The 11,216-nt window shown below is 68.5% G+C and overlaps 1 protein-coding gene across 1 annotated transcript; it reads left to right on the forward strand.

The window, feature by feature from the left end:
- The first annotated feature begins 658 nt into the window (after nucleotides 1-658).
- On the forward strand, nucleotides 659-10,712 carry NPR1 (natriuretic peptide receptor 1). Its single transcript, XM_072846641.1, has 21 exons — nucleotides 659-1,343; nucleotides 2,420-2,619; nucleotides 3,010-3,123; nucleotides 3,557-3,692; nucleotides 3,851-3,942; nucleotides 4,025-4,160; nucleotides 4,249-4,333; nucleotides 4,437-4,557; nucleotides 4,630-4,704; nucleotides 4,776-4,853; nucleotides 4,967-5,071; nucleotides 5,371-5,442; nucleotides 5,523-5,682; nucleotides 5,780-5,935; nucleotides 6,966-7,134; nucleotides 7,217-7,363; nucleotides 8,091-8,283; nucleotides 8,419-8,593; nucleotides 9,294-9,392; nucleotides 9,483-9,574; nucleotides 10,422-10,712. Exons 1-21 carry the CDS (start codon nucleotides 659-661, stop codon nucleotides 10,482-10,484), a joined length of 3,153 nt encoding a protein of 1,050 aa, XP_072702742.1. The 3' UTR covers nucleotides 10,485-10,712.
- Nucleotides 10,713-11,216: the final 504 nt, after the last annotated feature.

Genomic DNA, 11,216 nt, shown 5'->3' on the forward strand with positions numbered 1-11,216 from the left:
GGCCCTCCAGCCACGCTTGGCACCAAGCGCTGTGCGTGTCCCCGGAACCACGCGTGTCCCCGGGAGCAGCGCAGCCCTCGGAGCGGCATCTGTCCGGCGTAACCTCCCCGTTCCCCCGGGGCTGCCGTGACCGGGACGCGGGGCAGGAGCTCCCACGGGGGGGGGGACGGGGGGGGAGGGGTGCCCGAGCCCCCCACGGAGCCCCCCCCGGGACCGCCCGAAGCCCAGCGGGGCGGGGGTGCTCCGTGGGGACGGGGTCCGGGGCCGCAGGGTGTTTCCGCTGATGAGTTTGCCAGGTCTCAGCCCCCCACGGGCGATCGTGTCGCGGGGGTGGGGTGGGGTGGGATGGCGGGGGAACCCGGGTGGCCGCGGTACCCCGCGACGCGCCGGGACACGCCGTATGGCGTGTCCCGGCGCGTCGCGGGTACCGCGGCCACCCGCTACCGGCGTCATCCCCCCACCCCACTTCCCACGGGTGGGGATATCCACACCCACCACCGGGCGGCCCCATCCTCCATCCCGGTGGATGCCGTGGGAGTGGGAAGGAAAGAGTTAAGCTCGGTGTGGATGATAACGGCCCTTTGTGTCACGGGGGGGGGGGGGGGAAGGAAGGGCTCAGCCCCGCCGCGGGGGGGGGAAAAGCCACTCTCCGTGGGCGATGCTGGCGGTGCTGGCCGTGCTCTGCGGCGCGGTGACGGTGGCGGTGGCGACGACGGGGACAACCGCGCTGACTTTAGCGGTGGTGTTACCCGAACGCAACCTCACCTACCCGTGGGCTTGGCCACGAGTGGGACCGGCGGTGCGTTTAGCCGCCGCCGCTGTTAACGCCCAGCCCGATTTATTACCCGGTTTTACCCTACGATGGGTTTTCGGTAGCAGCGAAGATCGACACGGTGTTTGCTCCGAAATGGCCGCGCCGTTGGCCGCCGTCGACCTACGGCTCGCTCATCACCCCGCCGCATTTTTGGGACCCGGTTGCGTCTATACGGCAGCACCGGTTGCCCGGTTTACGAGCCACTGGCGGCTTCCACTAGTGACGGCGGGTGCCGAAGCCCACGGCTTCGACGACAAGCGAGAGCAATTCGGGTTGACCACCCGCGCCGGTCCCAGTCACCGCAAACTGGGTGAACTGGGCGTGCAGCTCCATCGTCGTTTCAACTGGACCCGGCGGGCTTTACTGGTTTACTGGGACGAGAAGGTGGACGACCGGCCGTACTTCTTCGCCGCCGAGGGGCTGTACGTCCAGCTGCCCACCCTGCGCAACCTCACCGTCATGGACGTCGTCTTCCGCGACGGCGGCAACTTCTCCTTCATCATCCAGGAGATCAAGCACAAGGGACGCAGTGAGTGCCGGGGGGGGTCACACACCGGCGGGGGGGGGATCGCCGTGCACCGGCACGGGGAGAGAGGACGGGGCCGTGGGGGGGGATGCCGGTGTGGTGCACGGGTGGGCACGGCTCCACGTGAGGGTACATGGGTGCGCACAGCTCCACGCGGGTGTACACGGGTGTGCCCGGCTGCACACGGCTGTGCAAGGCTGCCCACGGCAGTACACGGCTGCGCGCGGGTGTTCGTGGCAGTCCACGGGCGAGCACGGCTGTGCCTGGGCGTGCACAGCTCTACACGGGTGAGCACGGCTCTGCACGGGTGAGCACGGCTCTGCACGGCCGTACACGGGCGTGCTGCGTGACTGCACACGCGTGTGCTGCCCCGGCCCCATACCCCGACCGCCCCGGCCCCCCGCCCCGCGCCGTGCCCCACCGGGAGCTGCTGAGGGTGGCCGCCTGCCCCGCTCCCCTCCGTCCCGGTGGCCCAGGCTGGCTCTGTTCCCGTCCCCGTCCCTGCCAGCTGCTCCGGTCGGAGCCATCCTGGGTGGCACCAGGAGAGCGGGTGCCGGCGGGGCTGGCACTGGGTGGGTGGCGTCTGGCCATCCCCGGCCTCGCCATCTTGCTGCTTAGCCTCGGCAGGTGCTGTCTTGGTGCCCCACGGTCCTGGTGGGTGGCACGGCCGTGCCCTTGCAGGGCAGCACTGGCACGGCGACCCTGTGCCAAAGGGGACCATGGCGGTGGGGCGGGTGGCACCCACTGGGGTCACCACGCCGCCGAGAATCAATCTCTGCCGGCAATCTGGGCCGCAGGGAGGAGGAAACGAGTCGGGAAAACAGGAAACCTCGGCCTGGCGCCCGCGGTGGAGGGCAGAGGCGGGCAGGGCATGGGGGGGGCAGGCAGTGGGGTTCAGGACCCCCCACTACCCGGCAGCCCGCTCGGCCGCCCTCCACCCACTCGGAGGCACGACCCAGCACACGTCCCCTCCCGCGTCACGCGTTAACCGGGGACCCCTCGGGGTGCCGGGCTGGGGTCTCGCGGTCCCCCGTGGACACGGGGTCTTGGGGCGCCACGAACCATCTCGCCCCGCGCAGTCGTCTACGTGTGCTGCGCCCCGGAGACGCTGCGGGAGCTGATGCTGCAGGCGGGGCGCGAAGGGCTGACCCGCGGCGACTACGCCTTCTTCTACATCGACATCTTCGGGGCCAGCCTGCAGGGCAGCCGCTTCCCCGAGCCCCAGCGGCCCTGGAAGCGGGGGGACCGCCACGACGCCAGCGCCCGGCAAGCCTTCGAGGTGAGCCCGGGGCTCCGCATGGGCACCCGCCGCGCACGCGTGCGCACGTGCGCCCGCCGCGTGTGCGTGCGCACGGGCACCCGCCCTTGCGCGCGCACCCCGGCGCGGGGAGCGGGGCTGCGGTGGGTGCCGGAGCTGGCGGAGCAGCCCCTGTCTCCCTCCACTTGCTTCCCGCTGCTTGGCAGCCACCGAGGAGGAAGGAAATGAGATTAACGGCCCCAGGTCCCAGCTCCGGCGCTGCCTGGAGCGGACGCTATTAATAGGCACGGCAGAAAGGCGGGCAGCCCCTGCCCGCAGCCTGCGACCCCCATCCCTGAGGGGACCGGGCAGGGTCCCCGTCCCCGGTGGGGTCCAGCCAGCCCCGCTGCCAGCCGCTCTTCCCCATCCCAGGCCGTCACCATCATCACCTACAAGGAGCCCGAAAACCCCGAGTACCGGCCCTTCCTGGCTCGGCTGAAGGAGGAGGCGCTTGCCCACTTCAACTTCTCCATGAAGGACGGCTTGGTGGGACACGGGGGGATGGAGCTGGGAAAGCTGGGGGTCACGGGGCTGGGGGGCACAGGAGGGAGGTGGGGCTGCTCAGGGATATGGGGTGGAGCTGGGGACATGGGATGGAGCTGGGGACAAGGGGACATGGGATGGAGCTGGGGCTGCTCAGGGATATGGGGTGGAGCTGGGGACATGGGATGGAGCTGGGGACAAGGGGACACGGGATGGAGCTGGGGCTGCTGGGGGACACGGGATGGAGCTGGGGACAAGGGGACATGGGGTGGAGCTGAGGACAAAGGGACAAGGGGACATGGGATGGAGCCAGGAACACAGGATGGAGCCAAGGCTGCTGGGGACAAGGAGCTGCGGGATGACCTGTGGCTGCTGGGAACGAGGGGATGGGGACCCCCAGCTGCGCCCTGTCCCCAAGCCACCTCTGTGCCCCCAGATGAACTTCATCGCGGCCGCCTTCCACGACGGGGTGCTGCTCTACGCCCAGGCCGTCAACGAGACGCTGGAGCGGGGCGGCTCCATCACCAACGCCTCCGCCATCACCCGCCAGATGTGGAACCGCACCTTCTACGGTGAGCCCCATCCCCATCTCCGTCCCGTCCCTGTCCCCGTCCCGGCTGGGTGCTGCACCCGCCTGCCCCACTCCCAGGATGATATTTTGGGATCGGAGCCCCCACCCATGGGCTGGGGTCCCCAGAATCCCCCCCAACCCCTCATCCTCTGTCCCCAGGCGTCACCGGCTTCCTGAAGATCGACGAGAACGGGGACCGGGAGAGTGACTACTCCCTGTGGGACATGGACCCCACGCGAGGGGACTTCCAGGTGAGCCCCGGCACAGGGGCAGCCGGTCCCATGGGGAGGCTGGGGGCGTCCTCCCACCCATTTCTTGCCCCCCCCCTCCAAGATCGTGGCCAACTACAACGGCACCACCAAGAAGATCCAAATGGTGCCGGGGCGTGAGATCCACTGGCCGGGGAACACGGTCCCCTCCGACGTCCCCCCCTGTGGCTTCGATAACAGCAACCCGCTGTGCCGCAAAGGTGAGTGGTGTCGCGGGGGGGTGACATGACACAAGACCCCCACCTCGGGCACCCGCCAGCCCCTCACCACCCTCCTCTCGCTGCGCAGCCAACCTGTCCACCCTGGAGGTCCTATCCCTCGTGGTCAGCCTGATCCTCCTGGCCATCACCGTCACCTCCTTCTTCATCTACAGGTGGGAGTGCCAGGGTTGGGGAGGGTGACCCCGAGGCTGCGTCGCTGTCCCCGGAGGCGGGGGGACACGCGTGGGGGGGTCTCACCCTGCCCTCTCGGCGCAGGAAGCTGCAGCTGGAGAAGGAGCTGGCGGCCGAGCTGTGGCGTATCCGCTGGGAGGACGTGCAGATGAGCAGCCTGGAGAAACATCTCCGGAGCGCTGGCAGCAAGCTCACCCTCTCCCTGGTGAGCACCCATCCCGTCCCCAGCCCTGCTGCGGGGACGGGGACCGGGCTCACCCCATGTCCCTTCCCGCAGAGGGGCTCCAACTACGGCTCGCTGATGACCACGGAGGGGCAGTTCCAGGTCTACGCCAAGACGGCGTATTACAAGGTATGGGGGTGTGGGAGCGGGGATGGGCACCCACCACCCTGCCGGACACCCATCACCCCGTGTCTCCCCAGGGGAACCTCGTGGCCGTGAAGCACCTCAACCGCAAGCGCATCGAGCTGACGCGCAAGGTCTTGTTCGAGCTGAAGCACGTAGGTGGACCCCGGCTCGGCGCCGTGCGGTGGGATAGGGGTGCCCAGCCCGGTGTCCCCGGGGTGGGGTGGGACGTGGTGTGAGCCTGGTCCCACACCCTGCTCCACCTTAGATGCGGGATGTCCAAAACGAGCATCTGACGCGCTTCATCGGCGCCTGCACCGACCCCCCGAACATCTGCATCCTGACTGAGTACTGCCCGCGTGGGAGCCTCCAGGTACCGGCAGGGTCCCGGCTCCCCAGCAGCCATCTGGGGCTGGAGCCCCTCCCTCCAGCGCCCATCACCCGGCATCGGGGCTGCACAGTGCCCATCACCCGGCATTGGGGCTGCACGGTGCCCATCACCCAGCGTCGGGGCTGCACGGTGCCCATCACCCAACGTCGGGGCTGCCCAGAGCGGCTCTGCCAGTGCCCGGGGTGGGAGGGAGCCGACCGCAGCGGGCAGATGGATGCTGTCCCCCATCCCTTGGGACTGTCCATGGTGGGGGGACAGTAATGTGACCCTCATGTCCCCAGGACATCTTGGAGAACGAGAGCATCACGTTGGACTGGATGTTCCGCTATTCCCTCACCCATGACATCGTCAAGGTAACGAGCCGGTTCCCACCCCCCCGTTCCCATGGAGGCGGGGGGACACAACCAGGTCCGACCACTCTCTGCCCTGCCAGGGGATGCAGTTCCTGCACAACGGGGTGATCGTCTCTCACGGGAACCTCAAGTCCTCCAACTGCGTGGTGGACAGCCGCTTCGTGCTGAAGATCACAGACTACGGGCTGGAGAGCTTCCGCGTGGCCCCCGACGGCGAGGACTCCCACGCGCTCTTCGCCAGTGAGCCCCGTGCCCGTCCTTAACCCCCCCCTCCCCACCCGGAGCAGCCCCTGCCCGGGGTCCCTGCCTGGCCTGAGCCCCCTCCCTGGTACCACAGAGAAGCTGTGGACGGCGCCCGAGCTGCTGCGGATGGAGTCGCCGCCAGCCCGCGGCACGCAGAAGGGTGACATTTACAGTTTCGGCATCATCCTGCAAGAGATCGCCCTGCGCAACGGTGTCTTCTACGTGGAGGGGCTGGACCTGAGCCCCAAAGGTGAGCAGAAATGCTGGGGTGATGGTGCCAGGGACCTGCTGATGGGTGGTTGGACCAGTTGATGGATGCTTGGACCAGCTGATGGGTGCTTGGCCCTGCTGATGGGTGGTTGGACCAGCTGATGGATGCTTGGACCAGCTGATGGGTGCTTGGACCAGCTGATGGGTGGTTGGACCAGCTGATGGATGCTTGGACCAGCTGATGGGTGCTTGGCCCTGCTGATGGGTGGTTGGACCAGCTGATGGATGCTTGGACCAGCTGATGGGTGCTTGGCCCTGCTGATGGGTGGTTGGACCAGCTGATGGGTGCTTGGACCAGCTGATGGGTGGTTGGACCAGCTGATGGATGCTTGGACCAGCTGATGGATGCTCGGACCAGCTGATGGGTGCTTGGCCCTGCTGATGGGTGGTTGGACCAGCTGATGGGTGCTTGGCCCTGCTGATGGGTGGTTGGACCAGCTGATGGATGCTTGGCCCTGCTGATGGGTGGTTGGACCAGCTGATGGATGCTTGGACCAGCTGATGGGTGCTTGGACCAGCTGATGGGTGGTTGGACCAGCTGATGGGTGGTTGGACCTGCTGTGATGGGTGTTTAGCCCTGTTGATGGGTGCTTGGACCTGCTGTGATGGGTGCTTGGACCTGCTGATGGGTTATTGGACCAGCTGATAGGTGCTTGGCCCTACTGATGGGTGCTTAGACCTGCTGTGATGGGTGCTTGGCCCCCACTGATGGGTGGTTGGACCTTCTGTGATGTGTTCTTGGACCTGCTGATGGGTGGTTGACATTGCTGATGGGTGGTTGGACCCACTGGTGGGTGGTTGGACCTGCTGGTGGGTGTTCGGACCTGATGGTGGGTGCTTGAACCAGTTGATGGGTGCTTGGACCTGCTGATGGGTGCTTGGACCTGCTGATGGGCGGTTGGACCTGCTGATGGATGCTTGGACCTGCTGATGGGCGGTTGGACCTGCTGATGGATGCTTGCACCCACTGATGGGTGTTTGGACTCACTGATGGGTGCCTGGCCCCGCAGAGATCATTGAGCGGGTAAAGAGCGGGGAGCGTCCCAGCTTCCGCCCCTCGGCCAACGTGGGGTGCCACATGGAGGAGCTGGGCCAGCTGATGCAGCACTGCTGGGCTGAGGACGTCCTGGAGCGCCCCGACTTCAACCAGATCAAGGTCCAGCTCCGCAAGTTCAACAGGTACCTCTGCCTCCCCCAGCCCCGTGGGTGATGGATGACCCCAAAAAGGGTCCCCAGGTGGGTGCTCACCCCCTGCCCACAGGGAGAGCAGCAGCAACATCCTGGACAACCTGCTGTCGCGCATGGAGCAGTACGCCAACAACCTGGAGGAGCTGGTGGAGGAGCGAACCCAAGCCTACCTGGAGGAGAAGCGCAAGGCTGAGGCTCTTCTCTACCAGATCCTGCCCCAGTGAGCACCGGGGGGGACCCTGGTCCTCTGTGCACCCCCCACCCAACCCGGGGCACCCCGGGGCACCACACCAGCATCTCCTGCCTGCCCCGCGCTGGGGTCCCCCGTGGATGCCCTGCATGGCTGGGCATGCTTGGAGGGGCTGGGGACACCAAGGACGCCCACATGGCTTGGTGCTGGGGGTGTTTGGAGGGGCTGGGGACCCCCTGAGGACCCCCGTATTGCTTGGGGCTGGGGATGCTTGGAGGGGCTGGGGACCCCAAGGACCCCAATGTTGCTTGGGGCTGGGGATGCTTGGAGGGGCTGGGGACCCCGAGGACCCCCACGTGGCTTTGGGCTGGAGGTGTTTGGAGGAACTGGGGACCCCCCTCCCAAACTGCTGCATGGCTCGGGGTGACTGAAGGGGCTGGGGACCCCCCGGCGTGGTTTAGGGCTGAGGGTGCTTGGAGGGCTGGAGACCCCAGGGGCCCCCGCCATGGCTCTTTGGGGTTTGGGGTGGCTAAAGGGGCCAGGGATGACCCCAGACCCCCAGCACGGTTTGGGGGTGGGGGTCCTCGCAAGGACGAGGGACAGCCCCGTCCCCCCGTTATGGCTCAGGTCTGGGGGGGTCTTCAGAGGGCTGGAGGCCCCAAGGACCCCCCTGGCACGGCTGGAGGCTGGAGAGGCCGTGCCCCCAGGAGGGGCTGGGGGGCTGTGCCCCCCCCTCACCCACCCCCTGCACCCCCAGCTCGGTGGCAGAGCAGCTGAAGCGGGGGGAGACGGTGCAGGCGGAGGCCTTCGACAGCGTCACCATCTACTTCAGCGACATCGTGGGCTTCACGGCGCTGTCGGCCGAGAGCACCCCCATGCAGGTGGTGACGCTGCTCAACGACCTCTACACCTGCTTCGACGCCATCATCGACAACTTCGATGTCTACAAGGTGAGGACACGCGTGCGCACGCATGAACACGCGTGCACCATCATCCTGGACGTCGTGGTCACGCTGGACACCCCAGAGCCGGCGGCGTGCCCATGGCGTGTCCCCAGCAGTGTGTGTCCCCCCACCCGTACCCAGGTGGAGACAATCGGGGATGCCTACATGGTGGTGTCGGGGCTGCCGGTGCGCAACGGGAAGCTGCACGCCCGTGAGGTGGCCCGCATGGCCCTGGCGCTGCTGGACGCCGTCCGCTCCTTCCGCATCCGCCACCGGCCGCAGCAGCAGCTCAAGCTGCGCATCGGCATCCACACGGGTCAGCGGGGACGGGGACGGGGACGAGGCATCCGTATGGGTCAGCAGGGATGGGGACAGGGACGGGGACATGGCAGCCACGTGGGTCAGTGGGGACGGGGACAAGGACACGGCATCCCATGTGGGTTAGCTGGGATGAGGACGGGGACGTGGCAGCCATACGGGTCAGCAGGGATGGGGACAGGGACATGGCATCCCATGGGTCAGTGAGGATGGGGACACGGCACCTGGCACCCACATGGATCAGCAAGGATGGGGATGGGGACATGGCACCCATGTGGGTCAGCGGGGATGGGGACATGGCACCCCCATGGGTCAGCAGGGATGGGGACAGGGACATGGCACCCACGTGGGTCAGTGGGGAGGGGGAGGGGGACATGGCACCCACGTGGGTCAGCAGGGACGGGGACATGGCACCCTATGGGTCAGTGGGGATGGGGTCATGGCACCCACATGGGTTCATGGGTGGGGGGACATGGCACCCCCACGGCTCTGTGGGGTGGGGGGACATGGCACTCATGTGGACCAGCAGGCATGGGGGGGACAGGGCACCCAGCCCTCCCATTGACCCCAGGGACAGGGGAGGGGACACTGGCACCCAGGGGACAGTGGGGCCACCAGGGGTGGGAGGGGAGCCCCCAGCAAGGGGGGCCGGGCCGGGGCTCGGGGGCTACCGGGGGGGCTCACTGGGTGTCCCACAGGACCCGTCTGCGCCGGTGTCGTGGGTCTCAAAATGCCCCGGTACTGCCTCTTCGGGGACACGGTGAACACCGCCTCGCGCATGGAGTCCAACGGGGAAGGTGAGGGGCTGGGCTGGGCACCCATGGGTGCTGACGGGGCCGTGTCTGGGCTGGGCACCCATGGGTGCTGACGGGGCCGCCTCCCGCCAGCCCTGAAGATCCACATCTCGGCGGTGACCAAGGCCGTGCTGGAGGAATTCGGCTGCTTCGAGCTGGAGCTGCGGGGTGACGTGGAGATGAAGGTGAGCCCCGGCCCCCCAGCAGCCCCAGCCCCCCGCTGGCTGCCCCAATGGGGTCCCCCCAGCTGGGTCCCCCCTCTGCATCCTCATCCCGCAGCCCCGCTGGAGCAATGGGTACCCCCTGCACCCCGACCCCAGCGGGCCAGTGCCTCCCTCCCACCCTCCCAAACCCTGGTCCTGTGGGGCAATGGGCCCCCCCTGCACCCCAAACCATGGGGCAATGGGCACCCCCCTGCACCCCAAACCCTGGGGCAATGGGCACCCCCTGCACCCCGACCTCTGTGGCAATGGGCCCCCCTGCACCCCAACCCCGGGGCAATGGACACCCCCTGCACCCCAAACCCTGGGGCAATGCGCACCCCCTGCACCCCGACCTCTGTGGCAATGGGCCCCCCCTGCACCCCAAACCCCGGGGCAATGGGCACCCCTGCACCCCGACCTCTGTGGCAATGGGCCCCCCCTGCACCCCAAACCCTGGGGCAATGGGCACCCCCTGCACCCCGACCTCTGTGGCAATGGGACCCCCTGCACCCCAACCCCGGGGCAATGGACACCCCCTGCACCCCAAACCCTGGGGCAATGCGCACCCCTGCACCCCGACCTCTGTGGCAATGGGCCCCCCTGCACCCCAAACCCTGGGGCAATGGGCACCCCCCTGCACCCCAAACCCTGGGGCCATGGGTCCCCCTGCACCCCAACCCCGGGGCAATGGACACCCCCTGCACCCCAATCCTTGGGGAAACGGGCACCCCCTGTACCCTGACCTCTGGGGCAACGGGCCCCCCCTGCACCCCAACCCCCGGGGCCATGGGCCCCCTGCACCCCTTCACCCCCGCCCCCCTCTCCACAGGGCAAGGGCAAGCTGAGGACCTACTGGCTGCTGGGGGAGCGCGGGGGCAGCACCCGGGGCTGACCCCTCCAGCGGCACCCGGGGCCCGCGGGGCCGTTCCGGCACCGCCGCCAAGGGCCCCCCCGGGCCGGGGCCAGGCGGGGGGCACCGCCAGCGGCTGGGGGCTGGGAGCACCCCCCAACTTCACCATGCTCCCCAAGCTGAACCCCAACTGTTCCCGGGGGGGGGACACGACACCCCCATCCCCGAGCAGCCCCGTGGCCTGACCCTGGCACGGGCACCGGCAGAGGAGCGGGGCCGAGGCCGGTGGGGGGACGTGGGGGGACATGGGGGGACGGGGACACCCCCGGACCCCGGGCGGGGGTCACTAGAGCTCTAATTTTTGTAATAAAGCTGGTGTGTACGCACTCGCCGTGGGTCTCATGGGGTCCCCCTGCACCCCACATCGGGTGTCCCCATGCACCCTGGTCCCACCGGGGCATTGGGTGGTCCCGGGGGTCTCCCCGAGCGGCAGCAGCCTCACAGCGGCCCAAGCCCCCTGCAAGGAGGGGGGGCTCCGGGGGGCTTTGCAAGAAGGGGGGGTGGAGGGGTCGTTTCAGGGGGCTCCGCGAGGCCAGAGGAGCCGGGACGGGGCGGCTGTGCGAGGCAGTGCGGGGCAGGGGGCTGGGGGTCCCGAGGGCAGGGGACTGGGGGCTGCCCAAGAGGGGGGGCGGCGATGTGCGCTCCGGGGGGCTCGAGGTTCCCGAGTGGAGTCCGGGAGATCCGCGGGTGCCCGACCGTGAACGCCCCGGGGGG

This window comes from Ciconia boyciana, chromosome 26, assembly GCF_034638445.1.
Source record: "Ciconia boyciana chromosome 26, ASM3463844v1, whole genome shotgun sequence".
NCBI classification, from domain to species: domain Eukaryota; kingdom Metazoa; phylum Chordata; class Aves; order Ciconiiformes; family Ciconiidae; genus Ciconia; species Ciconia boyciana.

What these genes read in the sequence shown, in the direction of transcription:
- NPR1 (XM_072846641.1), top strand. Translation starts at nt 659, where the DNA reads ATGCTGGCGGTGCTGGCCGTGCTCTGCGGCGCGGTGACGGTGGCGGTG. An exon ending in TCTCCATGAAGGACGGCTTG is followed by an intron (nt 3,124 to 3,556) that starts GTGGGACACGGG and finishes CTGTGCCCCCAG; the next exon opens with ATGAACTTCATCGCGGCCGC. An exon ending in GGGGTGACGTGGAGATGAAG is followed by an intron (nt 9,575 to 10,421) that starts GTGAGCCCCGGC and finishes CCCTCTCCACAG; the next exon opens with GGCAAGGGCAAGCTGAGGAC.